Source organism: Anolis sagrei, chromosome X, assembly GCF_037176765.1.
Source record: "Anolis sagrei isolate rAnoSag1 chromosome X, rAnoSag1.mat, whole genome shotgun sequence".
NCBI classification, from domain to species: Eukaryota; Metazoa; Chordata; class Lepidosauria; order Squamata; family Dactyloidae; genus Anolis; species Anolis sagrei.
In genome coordinates, this window is record NC_090034.1 from 69,482,123 (window position 1) to 69,502,573 (window position 20,451).

At 45.4% G+C, this 20,451-nt stretch overlaps 1 protein-coding gene across 1 annotated transcript in view; it reads left to right on the forward strand.

Annotated features, from left to right (window-relative positions):
- LOC132780798 (gap junction beta-3 protein) overlaps positions 1-9,580 on the forward strand; it is a 54,830-nt gene extending 45,250 nt beyond the window's left edge. Inside the window, exon 2 of the mRNA XM_060784589.2 lies at positions 1,204-9,580. Coding sequence (XP_060640572.2) covers positions 1,241-2,038 — 798 coding nt within the window. The 5' untranslated portion in view covers positions 1,204-1,240 and the 3' untranslated portion in view covers positions 2,039-9,580. The remainder of the gene's footprint in view (positions 1-1,203) is intronic.
- Positions 9,581-20,451: the final 10,871 nt, after the last annotated feature.

A 20,451-nucleotide genomic window follows, 5' to 3' on the forward strand; every position in this document is an offset into this window, starting at 1 on the left:
CAGGCCAATGTAATGATTAAAAATTCTAAAATGCTGGGCATGACAGGTGAAATGGATAGGTTTTTGGAGATAGGTGCAATGTGCAGACAATCTTAAATCTCTAATAAAGTGCATTTGGGACATGATGCTTGGAGTTTCCTATTCTGGGAAGGCACACTGGAACAACCACGTCTTCAAGCTCTTCGTAAAGACTGCCAATGTTGGGGCTTGTCTGATGTCCTTGGGGAGAGAGTTCCAGAGTTGGGGGGCCACCACGGAGAAGGCCCTGTCCCTCGTCCCCACCAATCGCACTTGCGACGCAGGTGGGATCGTGAGCAATGCCTCTCCAGATGATCGGAGAGACACTGCACACATAGTTTCCTTGTGGCATAAGATATTGATGTATTGTGATTACCTCCATTTTGCTGGTTGCATGGCAAAGCATTGAATTTATATCAGAAAGGTCTTTGGCATTTGGAGGTGGAGATGGTATCTCTATGACATGGAAACTAGGTGCCAGTCAACATGATTTGTGCCTGCACACTTTTACTGTCGCAAAAGACTTGCAGTTTGAGACTGGAAAGATAAACCATTATCATCTATCATTTCATTGGCACTACTTTAGCTATGCATAAATGTCAATTTTATAGGTTTCAGCTTCAAAAAAAAGTTACTAGAAAGAGTCTGTTTATATTAATGCTCAAAGGGGGCAACTGTTGGGGCCAGGAGTTAAAATGGTTCCCCAAAAGAGATTAGGGGTCACTCCTCACTGTCTCTTCACTCTCCATTTTTTTAAGAGTCACCTTAAATGTGTCTTGAAGAAATGGGTGACAATTTTACCATGCCTTTGCTTCTCTCTTTGGCCATTTTAATCCCAGAAAAAATGTTTATTCCAACAGGAAATGATTTAGAAGTTGACCCAAAATATGTTCTTAGATGCCACAGAAACAACCCTGGGGCCCACATGTGTTCCATGCCCCAGCGTCAATCTCACTCCTGTTCATATCCTGCATATTTGCCTTTCTCTTCCTTTTTCTCTCTCCTCATCTGTGTAAACATAGTTTTAAAATCCAATTTTAAGGAGGAAGGGAGGAGAAAAATTGTCAGTCTGAAATACACAACTAGCTCCATTTTATCCATCATCCATTTCTGGTTTGATATGGTGAAGTAGGAAATGGACTATTAATATGGTTTTGTATTTTATTCTCCCTCTTTTCTCCTTAGGCTTGGGTGAGCAAAGCCTCCAGAGACTTTTGCCACCATGGACTGGAAGACGTTGCAAGGCTTGCTGAGCGGGGTGAACAAGTATTCCACGGCTTTTGGGCGCATCTGGCTCTCGGTCGTCTTTGTCTTCAGGGTCCTGGTTTATGTGGTGGCGGCCGAACGGGTTTGGGGAGACGAGCAGAAGGACTTTGACTGCAACCACCGGCAACCTGGGTGCACCAATGTCTGCTACGACCACTACTTCCCCATCTCCCACATCCGCCTGTGGGCCTTGCAGCTGATTTTTGTCACCTGTCCTTCCCTGCTGGTCATCATGCATGTGGCTTATCGCGAGGACAGGGAAAGGAAGAACCGGGAGAAGAATGGGGAGAACTGTCCCAAACTCTACAGCAACACAGGCAAGAAACACGGTGGCCTTTGGTGGACTTACCTCCTCACCCTCTTCTTCAAACTGGGCATAGAGATTGTCTTCCTCTATCTCCTGCATCGGATATGGGACAGTTTTGACCTGCCACGCTTGGTCAAGTGTGACCTCCAACCGTGCCCAAACACAATAGACTGCTACATTGCTCGTCCTACAGAGAAGAAGATCTTCACCTACTTCATGGTTGGCGCCTCTGCCCTCTGCATTGTCCTCACCGTGTGCGAGATATTCTATCTCATCTTCAAGCGAGTGGTCCGCTCAATGCAAAAGCTGAAGAAGAAAAAGCGGTCGCTCACCTACAGCAAGGCCTCCACCTGCCCATGCCATTCAAGGATGGAGCATGATGGGAAGTTGAAGATCTCACCTGTGGAGGCCTTGAGAGCCTCCGCACCCAACCTGACTTTAATCTGAGAGAAGGGGAGGGAAGGGCACTTTCAAAGTGGTTGGCTTTCCAGTTGGATTTTTTTTTAGTAAGTGGCATTTTGAAACATAAGATGGGGTAGGATGGCTCCAAACTGAGATCTCCCCCTTGGGTTGTGAAAGAAGCATCCACAAGGGGAGAGACCACCATGTTTGAAGGGAATCATCACTATGTTTGTTGAAGCCTGAAAAGCAAAACTATGGCCTTACTTACCTGTTTACATCTTATTATAACAATACTCAAAATGCATGATTCAGACATTCCAGCACAAGATGTGGGTTTGCCCATTATTGGAGAACATTGCAACCCTTCAAACCTTAAAGTTTATGCCTATCTCAGAATATTTGATTAATTTAGCTGAAAGAGTCATATCTACACAACATACTTTATGGTCATTAGAAGATCCATAGCAGCCAATGGCCTTTAGCTTTTGTTTATTCCTTCTTCTAATCATACAGTTGCTGCAGAGAGTTGCAGAGTCACTACTTTGGGCCAAGAAGAGCTATAATTAAGGACATTATTGACTCATGAAGTCTTTTGAGACCAAAGTTGTCTTGCAGACCAAGGGTTTCTCAAAAGGACTACGCTTCTGTGGTCTGCAAACTAAGCCACTAGGATCAAATAGAAACACTGCTTTTTTCCGTCAACCAGATGTTTGCATAAGAAATTCTCAGTGAATACGGTCATGGAGTATGAGCCCCCACAACCATCGGATGTTTAACCATCATGTCACCTACCCACATCCAACAAAACAATCCCTCACTAGGAATGTTCTAAATCCTCCAGGAGGTTCTATGGCATGGTTCTGTCAGACGTTAACATAGAGTTGCAATGGGGAACCTTACATATCTAGGTTCTCCAGGGCAACTCTAGGATAACTTCCAGTAGGAATCATTCATTTCAATAGGATCCACCATGGTTTCCTTTTTCTGTGGTATGTTGCAGATACAAGGGTCATTCTACATATCTCCATAGAACACTAATGGGATTTGAAAGGAGTCAAGGGTTTCTTAATGCAAAATGTCTTGTGGAGGAGGGATCTAGGCTAATTTATAGTTCATATGAAGGAGAAGAACCTTTATGTCTCTCTCTTGGACCCTTCTCTAGAGTAAATGCCTTTATGCTGAATTGTCTGCACACTTTTCATACATATCTCCAAAAGAAAAATTCTGTTCCACAAAATCAAACTAGAATACCCTAATATTCTTCTCTGGTACAACTTCTGATGTGGTCTTGTCATCCTTCCTGTAGAAGACAAAGGCATTCTGTAGAGGTGACATTTGATTCTGCTGTAATCCTGTCTACCATGAGATTGTAAATGAATTGCAAGTGTTCCTCCTCAAAGGATTCCATGGTGGAATTTCATATTAAGCCAAGATCCTCCAAAATGGCTCAGCTAGTGGAGTGTATGGATCACGAACATCCTTAGGGAGCAACTGGATTTATGTAGATTTCTAAAAGGGGCGGCAGATTTGCTCCACGGAGTTTTGAAGGAAGCAATGAGATGCTGAGAAGTTCTCAAAAACTTCTCAAGTTAATGGCACATAACTTCAGTAAGAATTCCATGAAAACTGGGCCATCTACAAATTGTGGAATTTGCAATTTTGTAAAGCACCAACACTCTTTAGCAGAACTGACTAAAGCAGTTAAAGTGCTTTCAAACAGCATTACATCTAGAATGTAGATCCATCCTGAGTCATACCATTAATCTATCTAGCTCAGCTCTTCCTTGTCCAACTTTCTCTAGAAATGTATGTATGAACTATTTCCATCCTCTCTTGCCAACTTGGCCAATATGAATTTGTTACAGTGCCAGCATAGAGGAGGAAATGACCATCGTCTCCATAGCAGCATTACATTACCATCCAAACATCTCCAATGTAACTTGATAGCTAGCAAATGCAACAAACTGCTTAGGGAGTTCTTTCTAGCATCGTAGTGACCAGTTGGATTTTTTTATAGTTATAGTTTCAAGAATATGGAGACTGGGATGAAAAGCTGGAGTGCAGCATGAAAATATAGTTATAAAAGAGGAGAGAGAGAGAGAGAAAAAACAATGATATGCCAATCCACCGAATAATAACTACAACTCTGAACATGATGGTTAAATGAAACCAGGGGCGGCTCATCCATTACGCGAAGTAAGCGGTCGCAGAACACTCTTTTTTTTGCCAGGGGCGCAGAGGCGCCTCTGTAAATGCCCCTCGACCGCCACTTGAGGAGCGCCCCCTCAGCTCACAACAGCCCTAGCAGTCCGGGGGGAGCCTCGGCTTTCTTTCCTCGCTGCCAGGCGATCCTCTTCCCAAAGGGGCCGGGGCCTTAAACCTCGCCTAGCCCCTCTTGTTCCTGCTCCACCCAGCTACCGGGTGCGCGAGAGAGAGAGATCCCCTCCGGCTGGAGGTATCTCCCACCTCCGCTCCCTCCTTTGTTTTTGCGCCTACCTTCAGGAAAGGTGGGCACCTCCACCTCTCTCTCTCTCTCTCTTTCTCTCTTTTTCTCTTGGTCCCAATGGCTGAGGAGAAAGTCAGGAGAAGAGGTGACTTTTGGTGCACATGCCAGGGTCTTCAGGCAAGCCTCCGGACCCAAAGCGGGTCAGGCAAGGGAGCAAGTGCGGCAAGTGTAGTTACTGGGATGTATAGTTCACCTACAATCAAAGAGCATTCTGAACTCCACCAGTGATGGAATTGAACCAAATATGGCACACAGAACTCCCACGATGAACAGAAAATATATATCAGTGATTGGTTGGGGGGGGGGGGCACCAAAATACTGTTTGCTTATCGTTGAAAATTACCTAGGGCCGCCTCTGAATGAAACCTATCCTCCACCATAGGCTTTGTATCCTCTTTTTATGGGCTGTCATACTTTTATGACTTCAAGGCATGGTGGAAACCTGTTGCTATAGAGTTAAGCTGTAACTCCCAACAATCCCTGCACTGGGGGATAATTAGACTCGCAACCCAGCATCCAAAAAGCAAAAAAAAAAAAACCCTTTTGGTAAAGTTCAGAAGAAATTTTCTGGATGAGGATAACCCTAGGTTTTCCGAGACTATTCTTTTCAATCCTCCTCTTAAACAGATAAGCTGATCCATTTGGCAAAATAGTCTTTTGCATATTCCCTGCTGTTTGCATTTTGAACTTGGTCTGCAGCCATTAGAATAAGCTGAGGGTGAAGGGGGAAGCCGGGAGAAGGAAACCGGGACATTTTAGCAGGATTACTTAGGATAATTTCAGACAAACAATGACAGTTGGAGAATATAACATTTCTCACTGCCTATACCAAGAACTGTGGTGGAACACTCCATAAAACATATGGGGACCATGAGTTGTACAATCTCAGTCCTTGCCTCAAAGAGTAAATGTCCTACCATTCCAGCTTTTCTTTCAGTGATCTTGGATAAAAGATCAACAGGGCTATATATGCACCTGAAACTCCTTTGTCCACGAGATTCTTGCTCTTTTTTTTTTGTTTGGAAAGGGTTTGTTGGCAACCAAACACAAAGGAAGTGTTGACAAATGACTACAAAGAAAAAGAATTGGCTTGAAAGAAGGCTGAGGGTAAAATAGCAAGCATGAACCTGAAAAGTTTGGCAAACAGGTCATACAAAAAGCATTTGGAAAAGGGTTAAAAGCTCTTGGAAGTCAAAGAAAAGTACACAAAGGTTGCAGGAAGGGAGATAAGTTAAACCGTCTCAAAAGAAAGTTCACTGGATTTAGGACAGGCATGGGTAAACTCTGACCCTCCAAGAGTTTTGGACTTCAACTCCCACAATTCCTAACAGTCTACTGGCAATGATTTCTTTCAAACTCTATAACAGGAATATATATAGTCTTTATGCTCCCCCCAAAAGCTAAAAATGCCACTAAAGGGGCACAGAGACATTTTAACCACTTTTGAGGACTCTTCCAAGCCATTTTAGGTCCAGGAATGGGTTGTTTTTATATAACAGGAATTAGCATGGAAGTCCATTTTTTCTATTGAATTATCCTGATTTTGTAAAAAAAAAAATGACCCTGGGGTGGCCCTGTTTATAGGCTGCACTTTTCCCACTATTAGGTACTCACCATAGGATAACCAGATTGTGCCTACTGCTGGCTTAGAATCATAGAGTTGGAAGAGACCTTGTGGGCCATCCAGTCCGACCCCATTCTGCCAAGAAGCAGAAAAATCACATTCAAAGCACCCTCGACAGATGGCCATCCAGTCTCTGTTTAAAAGCCTTGAAAGAAGGAGTCTCCACCACACTCCAGGGCAGAGAGTTCCACTGCTGAACAGCTCTCACAGTTAGGAAGTTCTTCCTAATGTTCAAGTGGAATCTCCTTTCCTGTAGTTTGTAGCCATTGTTCCATGTCCTAGTCTCCAGAGCAGCAGAAAACAAGCTTGCTCCCTCCTCCCTAAGACTTCCTCTCACATATTTTATACATGGCCCTCATAATGTCTCCTCTCAACCTTCTCTTCTGAAGGCTAAACATGCTCAGCTCTTTAAGCCGCTCCTCATAGGTCTTGTTCTCAAGACCCTTGATCATTTTAGTTACCCTTCTCTGGACACATTCCAGCTTGTCAATATCTCTCTTGAATTGTGGTGCCCAGAATTGGACACAATATTCCAGGTGTGGTCTAACCAAAGCAGAATAGAGGGGTAGCATTGTCGACATCTCCCTTCAATTGTAGTGTTTGGAGATTTCAGTACTGGGACTTAGGGACAACTTCTAGCGAAGTTACAGCGGACTTGTCCTGGTGATTAAAAATGAGAAAGGTTACCAAGAGAAGCCCCTGGTAACGACATTAGGCATGATACAATGGGCATGAAAGACAATTGTACACAAGCATGCCACTGAAATAAATAAACGCCAGGCCTAATGAATGTGGAAAGTATATACACTTTTCAAAGCTGTGCTCTCACCTTGAGATCCTTCCACCTTGTGCTAAGGACCAGAGCCAAAGCTCTGAGACGTAGGAATCATCTCCAGCAGAGTTAGGGTTCATATTGAGATGTTTTTAGGATGGTGCCTAATATCTGCCACACCTTTCAGGTTTTTCTGTTCCTTGTGAACCTTACCTTAGTACTTAAGGAAGTTGGAATGAGGAGGTATTTTCCTAGTGGTAGCATAACTTCCAACATTTGACATATGGAAACCAGGAATTGTATGGCCAAGCAACATCAGGATATGATCATGTTGGCAACAGTTATGAATAAAGAAAAACACACCATCTATGAAAGGCTGCTGCAGGTTGCTTTTGCTTGAGCCTAGGGCAGTGTTTCTCAACCTTCCTAATGCCACGGCCAGGGGCGGCTCAACCCATTATGCAAAGTAAGCCTTTGCAGTATAGTTGATTTTGCCCAGGGGCGCTCTTGAGGCGCTCTTGGGGGAAAATAGACCTTGACATATGCGAGTTGGAGTTACTGGGATGTATAGTTCATCTACAATCAAAGAGCATTCTGAACTCCACCAATGATGGAACTGAACCAAATATGGCACACAGAACTCCTACGACGAACAGAAAATACATATCAGTGATTGGTTGGGGGGGGGGGGGCAAAATACTGTTTGCTTACCATTGAAAATTACCTAGGGCCACCTCTGGCCATGGCCCCTCATGTTGTGGTGACCGCCAACCAAAAAATTATTTTCATTGCTACTTCATAACTGTATTTTTTCTACTGCTATGAATCGTAATGTAAATATCTGATATGCAGGATGTATTCTCATTCACTAGCCCAAACTGCTTTGAGTCCCCCTTGGGGTGAGAAAAGCAGTATATAAATACTGTAAATAAATATACAAATACTGGCATAAATACCTGATACGCTCAAATTTGAATACTGGTAGGGTTGAGGGGATTGAACCAAACTTGACACACAGGACTCCCATGACCAACAGAAAATACTGGAAGGGTTTGGAAGGCATTGACCTTGAGTTTTGGAGTTGTAGTTCATCTACATCCAGACAGCATTGTGAACTCGAACAATAATGGATCAGGATCAAACTTGGCACAAATACTCAATATGCCCAAATATGAACACAGATGGAGTTTGGGGAAAATAGACCTTGACATTTGGATGTTGTAGTTGCTGAGATGTATAGTTCACCTACAATCAAAGAACCCCTTGAACCCCACCAACGATAGAATTCGGCCAAACTTCCCACACAGAACCCCCAGGACGAACAGAAAATACTGGAGGGATTTGGTGGCGCAGTGGGTTAAAACACTGAGCTGCTGAGCTTGTTGATCGAAAGGTCGCAGGTTCGATTCCGGGGAGCGGCGTGAGCTTCTGCTGTCAGCCCTAGCTTCTGCCAACCTAGCAGTTCGAAAACATGCAAATGTGAGTAGATCAATAGATACTGCTCAGGCGGGAAGGTAACGGCGCTCCATGCAGTCATGCCAGCCACATGACCTTGGAGGACAGCGCTGGCTCTTCGGCTTAGAAATGGAGATGAGCACCACACCCCAGAGTCAGACATGACTGGACTTAATGTCAGGGGACTACCTTTACCTTTTTACCTTACGCCTGCTCACCAGCTCTCCCCTCCCTACTTGGAGTCTCAGAAACAGCCCTCCCCTTCACTGAGAGGCCAATTGAGAGGCCAGCCAATCACAGTGGAGGAGGGCTTTTGGTGAGATGATTCACCCTCTGTTTCCAAAAAGAAAGAGGAGAACAGGTGGAGTGATCTTCAGCCTTCTCTGCCAAAGGGGTTCCTAAGACCATCAGAAATATGTGTTTTCCGATGGTCTTTGGTGACCCCTCTGAAACCCCTCCTCATGCCCCCCCCCAAGAGGTCCTGACCCCCAGGTTACGAAACACTTGCCTAGGGGAAAGTCAAGGGTCAGCCTCTTCTTTCCTATCCTCTTTGCTATGTTAGTTGAGTGCAATCTACTTTTACACTTTGAAAACAGTTTTCAGCAATTGAAGTAAACTAAAGGCAAATGGAAAAGTGGGATGGAGGGAGTGCAAAAACAAGGACATTTAAAAAGCGACTGGAAAAGCGGGATGACAGAGGAGTAATCAGGACTGTCCTTGCCAAATATGGATAGCTGGAACGTATGAATAGGATGAACTTGCACCGGCCGGAATACTTTATTTCAGGAAAGGGTTAGATTAAGTGAAATTGATAAAGAATTGGGAATGAGAAGGAAAAGATGAATAATAGTGAATGGGTTGTAGGTGCATCAAAGCCTATCTTCAATGAGGAAGAGAGTTTCGAGGGAAGAAATTATGGAGTCCAACAGAGCAAAACCACCATCTCCAGCTCCCTCCTCCGCCTCTCACTTCCTGCCTTGGAGGAAATTGTGATTTCACGGCAACCACAGTGCAGATGGACTTTCAGGGCATCGGGCCAAGTCTTGCTGTTCCTGGACCAGGTGCCTGCTGCCTTATCCCTGTGGCATCGGCCAATTTGGCCAAAACATTTGCTAGACTCCTCTGTACTCCGCGCAAGACCTATCTGCTCCTTAGTTGCTGAACAAATATTATGTTTGCCTAGCGAACCATGTAATGCGAAAGGTCAAATAAAATGTTACTTTGTTTATATGTATGTGTGCCAGGTTCTTTACTGCCAACACAATGGGATATTATGGAAAGGAGAGAAGGCATCTGGAAGGAAGGAAGGAATGCTAAGCATTTTAGAGCCATGCACTTAAAGGAAGCTTATCTAGAACAGCTTACTGAGGGAGGGCAGCATTCTCCAACTGGATGTGTCGTAGTCTAATGAATCATAGAATCATAGAATCATAGAATCAAAGAGTCGGAAGAGACCTCATGGGCCATCCAGTCCAACCCCCTGCCAAGAAGCAGGAATATTGCATTCAAATCACCCTTGACAGATGGCCATCCAGCCTCTGTTTAAAAGCTTCCAAAGAAGGAGCCTCCACCACACTCCGGGGCAGAGAGTTCCACTGCTGAACGGCTCTCACAGTCAAGAAGTTCTTCCTAATGTTCAGATGGAATCTCCTCTCTTGTAGTTTGAAGCCATTGTTCCGCGTCCTAGTCTCCAAGGAAGCAGAAAACAAGCTTGCTCCCTCCTCCCTGTGGCTTCCTCTCACATATTTATACATGGCTATCATATCTCCTCTCAGCCTTCTCTTCTTCAGGCTAAACATGCCCAGTTCCCTAAGCCGCTCCTCATGGGGCTTGTTCTCCAGACCCTTGATCATTTTAGTCGCCCTCCTCTGGACACATTCCAGCTTGTCAATATCTCTCTTGAATTGTGGTGCCCAGAATTGGACACAATATTCCAGGTGTGGTCTAACCGAAGCAGAATAGAGGGGTAGCATTACTTCCTTAGATCTAGACACTATGCTCCTATTGATGCAGGCCAAAATCCCATTGGCTTTTTTTGCCGCCACATCACATTGTTGGCTCATGTTTAACTTGTTGTCCACGAGGACTCCAAGATCTTTTTCACACGTACTACTCTCGAGCCAGGCGTCACCCATTCTGCCCATAGTTCCTGCCACAGTGATACCGCAGATGATAAAGCATGCAACCAGAGGGTTAGCAGGTTGGGAGATCATGGATTTGGAAGAGTTGGGCCATCCAGTTCTACACCATTCTGCCATGCACACAGCCAATCTACTCTTGGTGGATGATCATCCATTCTCCAGAGGAAGACCACTATCAGGAGGTTTTCCCTACTGTTTAGGTCAGTGGTTCTCAACCTTCCTAATGCCGAGACCCCTTAATACAGTTCCTCATGTTGTGGTGACCCACAACCATAACATTATTTTCGTTGCTATTTCATAACTGTAAATTTGCTACTGTTATGAATCATAATGTAAATGTATTGTCGAATACATACCTCACTACCTCTGAGGATGCTTGCCACAGATGCAGGCGAAACGTCAGGAGAAATGCCTCTAGAACATGGCCCTATAGCCTGAAAAAACCCACAAGAACCCCATACTGTAAATATCTGATATGCAGGATGTGCTGTCTCATGCTGGGCCTGTACATAAGACTGTAGACAGACAGGACATAAATTCTGTGTGCCCAACGGGACGCCGGGGCTGCCTCAGATTAAAGGCCTTTGGATTTCCTTAAACAGAGTCTTTAGATTGCTTAAAGGTTCAACAAAGTTCTTTATTATTGAAATCAAACTATTACTTCAAGGCTTTCTTAATAGTCTATTGGCTCTCTCAATCTTGTCCACAGGGGACAGGCACTATCTTCATAACTGTATTTTAACGAATGGGGAAATCCTTAACCTCTTATCTGGGCAGTCTGTCTTTGCCTCTGATGGCGTGGAGCCCCTACACCTGGTACCAACTGCTTCTGGCTGCCGCGAGTGGCCCTTACCAAGCAGAGCTTTGTAGACTTCCAGGGGAAAAGAAGGTGTTCAGGTTTCAGTGATGGCTGGCTGAAGTGCTGTGGGACCGGATTCCCTCAGCAAAGGAGCTGTAAGGCTGTAGAATCCTCAGCAAAAGAGCTGTGCTGAGACTGTATCTCTCTGGCCAAATTATGGGCTGTATCTCCCCAGCCAAGCTATAAGGCCTTTTCTCCCCGGCCAAGCTGTAGAAGACAAAGCTTTCTACAGGAGCTCCTGGTTTTATGTCCTGTATGAAAGGCTTCTCTGTGTGGACTGACCCAAAATGGCTCCTATTCCCTCCAAAACCCAAAAAGGGGGCGGGACCAGGGAACCTAACGATAATTGACAGGTGACTTGCCCTATGATTGCAGCCAAAAAAAGCCACCTATCTGCAGAGTCCCTGAAACTTAGGACTACAACAAACGTTCAATGCACAGCAAACAAAATTGGAGCTCCTGGTACAGCTGTACCTGCACACAGGATGTATTTTCATTCACTGGACCAAATTTGGCACAAATACCAATACACCAAAATTTGCATACTGGCAGAGTTGGGGGGATTGATTTTGTCATTTGGGAGTTGTAGTTGCTGGGATTTATAGTTCACCTACAATAAAAGAGAAGACTGAACTCTACCAACAATGGAATTGAACCAATCTTGGCACACAGAACTCCCATGATCAACAGGAAAGTACTGGAAGGGTTTGGTGGGCATTGACCCTGAGTTTTGGAGTTGTCGTTCACCTACATCCAGAGAGCAAACAATGATGGATTTGGACCAAACTTGGCACGAATGCTCAGTATGCCTAAATGTGAACATTGGTGGAGTTTGGGGAAAATAGACTTGACACTTGGGAGTTGTAGCTGCTAGGATTAATAGTTCACCTACAATCAAAGAGCATTTTGAATCCCGCCAACATTAGAATTGTGCCAAACTTCCCACCCTCCTGACTAACATAAAATACAGTGTTTTATAATGGTTTTTTACAATCCCTCTGACACCCCTTGCCCCCCCCCCCCAGGAGTCCCGACACCCAGGTTGAGAAACACTGGTTCAGGTAGAATATCTTTTCCTTCAGTTTGAACTGAATGCTCCATGTCCTAGTTGCTAGAACAACAGAAAGCAAGCCTGCCTTCTCTTCAATGTGACATCCTTTCAAATACTTAAATATAGCTATCATTTCTCCTCTCAGTCTTTTCTTCTCTAAGTTAAACATATCCAGCTCCCTAATCTGCTCCTCATAGGGGATGGTTTCCAGATCTTTGATGATTTGGGTCACCTTTCTCTGGACATGATACACCTCATCAGGGGCGGCTAAACCCATTACACAAAGTAAGCATTTGCAGTATAGCTGATTTTGCCCAGGGGCACTCTTGAGGTGCTCTTGGGGAAAAATAGACCTTGACATATGTGAGTTGTAGTTACTGGGATGTATAGTTCACCTACAATCAAAGAGCATTCTGAACTCCACCAATGATGGAGTTGAACAAAATATGGCACACAGAACTCCCAAGACGAACAGAAAATATCAGTGATTGGTTGGGGTGGGGGGGCAAAATACTGTTTGCTTACCTTTGAAAATTACCTAGGGCTGCCTCTGCACCTCATCAATAAAAGGTTTTTCCTGACATTAAGTCTAGCCATGTCTGACTTTGCGGGGAGGGGGTGCTCATCTCCTTTTCTAAGCCAGCGTTGTCCATATGTCATGACTTTGAAGCATAGGTTCTTTTTATTGCAATTTCCAGTGTGAGAAGGTATATCAGATTACAGAAAAACATTTAGACAAAGAATGACATTGAACATACAGACATACAGATTCTATGCAACTACATTGGATTCACAATTAGATTGGTTAACAAACAAACAAAGGGGGATTACATTTTCACTCAACATTAACACACATGTACATGCATTCATATTACCATATCATTTACTCCCTCCTTGGAGAAACACCCGTTAGGCCAGACCCTGCTTTCCTGCAACCTGCCAATGCATAGTTCCAAAACTTCCATAACACCAAAACGTCAAAACGCTGAGATGCCAAAACTTCTTTCCCTAAGAACAATGCCAAGGACCAGATCTCTGTTTTCTATACAGCAGAACCTGACTCCCTGCACAAAACCCAAGACTCCAAAAGTGCACTTCTTCCTCTTCCCTTGAGAAAGAAGCCCCAAAGTGACCAGACTGCTCCCTTGCAGATCTGCCACTCTCCAAATACACCATCTCTCTCCTTCCCATGGAGCAGGCATGGCGGGTGGAACAGAGTCCTCGGTCTGCCACCATTTGAGCATTATTAGACTGAGTCTTTTATAGAAATATTCTGTTGATGTAGTCCCAAAGTTGTAAATGAGCGATAGATGTCTTCCATCCTGGATCCATCTCAGTTTCCTGGCCAGGTGTGATCTTCTTGATTGGTGTTGATCTTATGTTGACTTCCTTCTTAACATAAGGAATGTTGCAAACATTTCTGTTATCACTGTCCCAGTTCTTATCAGGGTTTCTCATCAGCAAGTCCAGCAAGAAGGTAGTTAGTCATTGCAGGCCTTAATATTATACTGGTGTTTCCAAAATTATTAACTCCAACCACACATCCTTCCATTCATTCCCACACATCATATTAAATTCATATTTGTCAAATCTGCACATTGAATTTCTTGTGACACATAGACACCTCCAAGGTCATGTGGCCAGCATGACTGCATGGAGCACCATTACCTTTCCGCCAAAGCAGTACTTATTGATCTACTCACATTTGCATGTTATCAAACTGCTAGTTTGGCAAAATCTGGGGCTAACAGTGGGAGCTCACCCCACTCCCCAGATTTAAATTGCCAATCTTTTGGTCAACAAGTTCAGCAACTCAGTGGTTTAACCCACTGCGCCACCAGAGGTCCACACCTTCTCAACATCCTTCTTGAATTCTGGTTTCTAGAACTGGACACACAATTATTCCAGGTGAGGTCTGAGCAAAGCAGAATAGAGTGGGACTATGACAGTGGTTCTCAGCCTGTGGTCCGTGGACCACCAGTGGTCCGCAAGAATGAAAATACACCATTGCTGAGGCTTATTAAATATGGTTTTCTATATGTGAGTATATTGTGACTACTGAATGGCATTTGTTCTCTATCAGAAACTAGAGCTGATATGGTCTATCCGATGCAATTTTCTGAATCGGCACCCCAAATAACCAAACTGAACCTAAAATTGACCCAAAACTAATTTGTAATCCTTTTGGTACTAATGCTGAAGAGTGGTATCTGGTCAAAGTGGTTCCTGGACAAGCAGTCCATGGTCAAAATGGTCCCTGGTAAAAAAAAAAAGGTTGGGAACCACTGGACTATGACTTCCCTCAATATTGTCTCTATACTCTTGTATAGAATCACATTGGCCTTTTGAGCTGCCACATCACATTGTTGATTCATATTCAGTTTGGGATCTACTATGACATCTAGATCCCTTTCACATGTATTGTTTTCAAGCCAGGTTTCACCTATCCTATATTTGCACATTTCATGATTTTCTACCTAAGTGTAGCACCTTGCATTTCCCCTGTAGAAAGTCATTTTTTGTTAGTTTTGGCCGGGCTCTCTAGCCTGTTTGGTCATTTTGGATTGTGTTCCTGTCCTCTGAACTGTTAGCTATCCCTCCAATTTGTCATCCGCAAATTAGAAAAGCATGTCCTCTATTCCATCATCCAAGTTATTAACAAAGATACAGTATAGTCTCATTCATCCAACATAAATGGCCCAGCAGAATATTGAATATGCAAAAAATGTTGGATAATAAGGAGGGATTAAGGAAAAGCCTATTAAATGTCAAAATACGTTATGATTTTACAAATTAAGCACCAAAATATCATGTTTTACAACAAATCAACAGAAAAAGCAGTTCAATACACAGTAACATTATGTAGTAACTAGCTGTACCCTGCACGCGTTGCTGTGGCCAACATTCCCTCCCTATTTCTCTCCTCCTTTCCCTCCTTCCCTTTTCTTCTTTCCTTCTCTCCTTATTTTATTTATTTATTTATTTACTGCACTTGTAGACCGCCGTTCTCAGCCCTAGGGCGACTCACGGCGGTGTACAACATATAAAACCAGGTTCAATTTACAACATAAGCAATATCGCAACAACAATAAACAACATCACTATCAATAATACAGTTACACTAAATCATTCGCGACGTCTCATCATCGAATCACAATCCAAATCTCGTTATCCATGTTCCGTTCCAATCGTCATTGTCAATTGTTGCAGCACTTACTCAAACGCCTTCTCAAACAACCACGTCTTTAGTCTCTTGCGGAATGTCATAAGGGAGGGCGCCAGTCTGATGTCCACAGGGAGGGTGCTCCACAGCCGGGGGGCCACCACCGAGAAGGCCCTGTCCCTGGTCCCCGCCAGGCGTGCCTGTGAGGCAGGCGGGATCGAGAGAAGGGCCTCCCCGGACGATCTCAAAGTCCTCGTGGGCTCATAGGCCGAGATGCGGTCAGACAGGTATTTTGGGCCGGAACCGTTTAGGGCTTTGTAGGCCAACACCAGCACCTTGAATTGGGCCCGGTAGCAGATCGGCAGCCAGTGGAGCTGGTACAACAAGGGCGTTGTATGCTCCCTGCGTCCCGCTCCTGTTAGTAACATGGCTGCCACGCGCTGGACTAGCTGGAGCTTCCGGGCCGTCTTCAAGGGCAGCCCCACGTAGAGAGCGTTGCAGTAGTCAAGGCGGGATGTGACCAGAGCGTGTACTACCGTGGCCAAGTCAGACTTCCCAAGGTACGGGCGCAGCTGGCGCACGAGCCTGAGCTGTGCAAATGCTCCCCTGGTCACCGCTGAGACCTGGGGATCCAGGCTCAACGATGAATCCAGGATCACACCCAAGCTGCGAACCTGCGCCTTCAAGGGGAGTGCGACCCCATCCAGCACAGGCTGTAACCCTATACCCTGTTCGGCCTTGCGACTGACCAGGAGTACCCCTGTCTTGTCTGGATTCAATTTCAATTTGTTCGCCCTCATCCAGACCGTTATAGCGGCCAGGCACCGATTCAGGACCTCGACAGCCTCCTTAGTAGCAGGTGGGAAGGAGTGACAGAGTTGGACATCATCTGCGTACAGATGACACCGCACCCCGAAACTCCGGATGATCTCACCCAGCGGCTTTATGTAGATATTAAACAGCATGGGGGACAGTATAGAGCCCTGTGGAACCCCACAAGTCAAAGGCTGTGGCGTTGAACAGGTGTCCCCCAATAACACCTTCTGGGTGCGACCCTCCAGAAATGACCGGAGCCACTGTAGAACAGTGCCCCTGAGGCCCATTTCTGCAAGACACCCCAGAAGGATACCGTGGTTGACGGTATCGAAGGCCGCTGAGAGGTCCAGGAGCACCAACAGGGACACACTCCCCCTGTCTAGCTCCCGGCGCAGATCATCCACTAAGGCAACCAAGACTGTCTCAGTTCCATGTCCCAGTCTGAAATCAGACTGTGCCGAATCCAGATAATCCATGTCTTTCAAGAATACCTGGAGTTGTGAGGCCACCACGCTTTCCATGACTTTGCCCAAAAAGGGGAGATTGGAAACTGGCCGAAAGTTGTCAAATCTAGTGGGATCCAGTGATGGTTTTTTCAACAGCGGTTTTATAATAGCTTGTTTTAAGCTCGCTGGAATCTTGCCTTCCCGAAGGGAGGCGTTAACCACCACCGTTACCCACTCAGCCAATCCCCCTCTGGCCTCCTTCAGAAGCCAGGATGGGTAGGGGTCTAGGATGGACGTGGTGGGCCTCATTCCTCCAAGTATCTTGTCCACATCCTCGGGCTTCACCATTTGAAACGAATCCATCAAAATAGGACAAGCAGGTGCTCGTGTCACATCCTCGGAGACTGCATTTAATATGGTGTCCAGACCGGAACGGATCAAAGCGACTTTGTCTGCAAAGAACCGAGCAAATGCTTCACAGCACGTGGCCGAATTGTCAGGGCTCCCGCCTGAGGTGGCGGGAGTTAAAAGACCTCTGACAATCCGGAACAACTCCGCCGGACGGTTCCTTGCAGACGCAATAGTAGCCACAAAGAAAGTTTTCTTTGCGGCTTTTATTGCCGCGGCATATGCCCTTAAAAAGGACACAAACCGTGCTTCCTTCTTTACCTCTTTCCTTCCTCCCTCCCTTTTTCTTTTCCTTCCCTTTCTCTTTCTTCCTTCTCTGCCTCTTACCTTCCTTTTCTTTTTTCTTTCCTTCTCTCCTTCCTTCTTTCTCTACCCATCCCTCTTCTTTTCCTCTTTCTCTCCTTTCTTCCTTCTTTACCTCTTTCCTTCCTTCCTTTGCTTTTTGCTTCCATGTTTCCTTCTCTCCTTCCTTCCTTCCTTCCTTCCTTCCTTCCTTCCTTCTTTTCCCCTTCCTTCCTTCCTTCCCTCCCTCTTCCTTCCCTTTTTTTCTGTATGTAATTTATCTTTGGGGGGGGGGGGTTAAAGACCTTTCCACTGTTTTTTGGGGGTGGTGGTGGTGATGAGTGATGGACACTCATTGGTCTGGTAGCATTCATGTGGCCAACCTTCCCTCCCCTTTTCTCTCTCTCCTTCCTTCCTTCCTTCCTTCCTTCCTTCCTTCCTTCCTTCCTTCCTTCCTTCCTTTTTTTTCCCCTTCCTTCCTTCCCTCCCTCTTCCTTCCCTTTTTTTCTGTATGTAATTTATCTTTGGGGGGGGGGGTTAAGACCTTTCCACTGTTTTTTTTGGGGGGGGGGTTGTGGTTATGAGTGATGGACACTCATTGGTCTGTTAGCATTCCTGTAGCCAACCTTCCCTCCCTTTTTCTCTCTCTCTCTCTCCTTCCTTCTTTCCTTCCTACTCTACTGTATTGGCAATGGAGCTACGATTCCAGATACCAACACGTTTAGGGATATTTAAAAATATGGGTCAGTTTTTTCCAAATCATGAGGATGTAAGAAGAGCCATGCTGGATGAATCCATTCCCTCAGGCCCGTAGCCAGGATTTCATTTCGGGGGGGGGGGGCTGATTTTTTTTCAGGGGGGGTTTTGGGGGGGCTGAGTTTTGGGGGGGGGGCTGAGTCTGAGTGAAAGAGGGTCTAGCCTAGCAAACCTTTTGTATCATTACCCCAATACCCCCATGCAAATGGGATATATTGAGTATGGTGATCAGATCATGATATGAATAAACATAACAGCCTAAATAATGCACCAGTAAGGCCTTTTCGCAAACCACCATGAGAATTTCGGGGGGGGGGGCTGAAGCCCCTCGAGCCCCCCCCCCCCCCCCCCCCCCCCCGGCTACATGCCTGCATTCCCTCATTTCCCATAGAGACAACCAGGGTTACTGCGAGCAGGCTCATGTCTGTCTGAGATTCTTTTTCCTTGGTCACTAGAAGTTTGCTCATTCTCTCAAGGTCTTTTGAGTCTTCATAGGAAGGGAGAAAGGAATTCCCAGCCTTTGCATTCACATCTGGGACCCTCCTTACCACCTGCTCAATTTCACCTTTTGACTCATACTTCAGCTGGGATACAGCGTTCAAATCTGGGCACTCTGTTGTAAGAAGGATATAGACAAGCTCGAGCAGGTTCAGAGAAGGGCAACAAAGATGATAAGATATGCAAAGAACAAAACATATTAGGATAGGTTGAAGGAGCAGGGCATGTTCAGCCTGGTGAAGGGAAGACTAAAGAATTGCATAATTGTTTTATTTACATACCTCAAAGGCTTGTCACTGAGAGGAGAGGGCAGATCTCTCCTCTGCTGCCCCAATGGGAAAACCAGATTGAATGGTTTGAAGTTATAGGAGAGTAGATTTTGACAGAACATTTGATGAAACATTTTGACAGTAAGAGGTGTTTGTCAATGGAACTAATTGCCTAGAGCAGGGCTTCTCAAACTTTTTCAATTACAGAGCCCTTTTTGAAGCAAAAGTTTCTTGTGGAACCCCAAGAAATCTTTCTGTATTTTATTATATATTGTATGATTTATCTATACAAATAAAAATGTAATGTTCGTTTGTGCTATTCACAGAACTCAGAAACCACTGGGGCAGTTGACACCAAATTTGGACACTATGTCCCTAACAACCCAATGTATGTTCTCCACTCAAAAAAACAATGAAAACCAAAAGCAGAAAGGACTTCTAAACTGCATATCCACAAAGGGGAAACTGCATGCCTACAGAGACCCATTGCCACACACCCCCCTCCTCCTCACGGGGAAACAGCCGGCCGTTAAAGCAAGGTGCACGTGCACGGCCACACACACACACAAGCGAGTAGAGTGGAGGTGGAGGTGCGCCACATGCAGCCCCTTCTCTTTCCCTCCTATGTCAGGAGAGCAGTTTCCCTAAACTGCCCTAAACGACTCCGGCCCTGTTTACCTCTCCGAACGTATTCTCCCCTACAAAGCATCAAGATTATTAAGATCATCTGGAGAGGCCCTGCTCTCGGTCCCACCGGCCTCGCAAGCGCGCCTGGTGGGGACGAGGGACAGGGCCTTCTCGGTGGTGGCCCCGCGACTCTGGAACTCTCTCCCTCTGGAGGCCAGAACCGCCCCATCCATCCTAACATTTAGGAAATGGGTGAAGACGTGGCTGTGGAGTCAGGCCTTCGATGAATGAGACAACACCATAGGACCCTGGATGGAAGCTGATGTAGATCCATCTTAATAGGACGACTGACCACTGTAGTTTTATATATAGTGTTTTTAAAGTTGTTTTTGTAATTGTGATATATGATATTTTAATGAGTGTATATGTTTTTTATGGCTGGAAACCGGGCTGAGTCCCTCAATGAGGTTGAGAAGCTCGGTATAGAAAACTGTGAAATAATAAAAATAATAATAATTTCCTCCTCCTCCTTTCCCTGTTGGGAAAGGAGCTGCAACGGAGCATCCACGCAAGGAAGAAGGGGTGGAGGGGGGGGGGGCAGGAGGAGGAGGGGGAGGGCAGGAGGCAAGGAAGGTCCACGGTGCTTGAATGAAGGACGTTCCTTCTCTCCCTCCCTTCCCTTCTTTCCTCCCTTCCTTTCCTTTTCTTCTTTCCTTCTCCTTCCTTTCCTTCTTTCCCTCCTTCCCTTCCTTCCTGTCCCTCCTTCCTTCTTCCTTTCCTTCTTT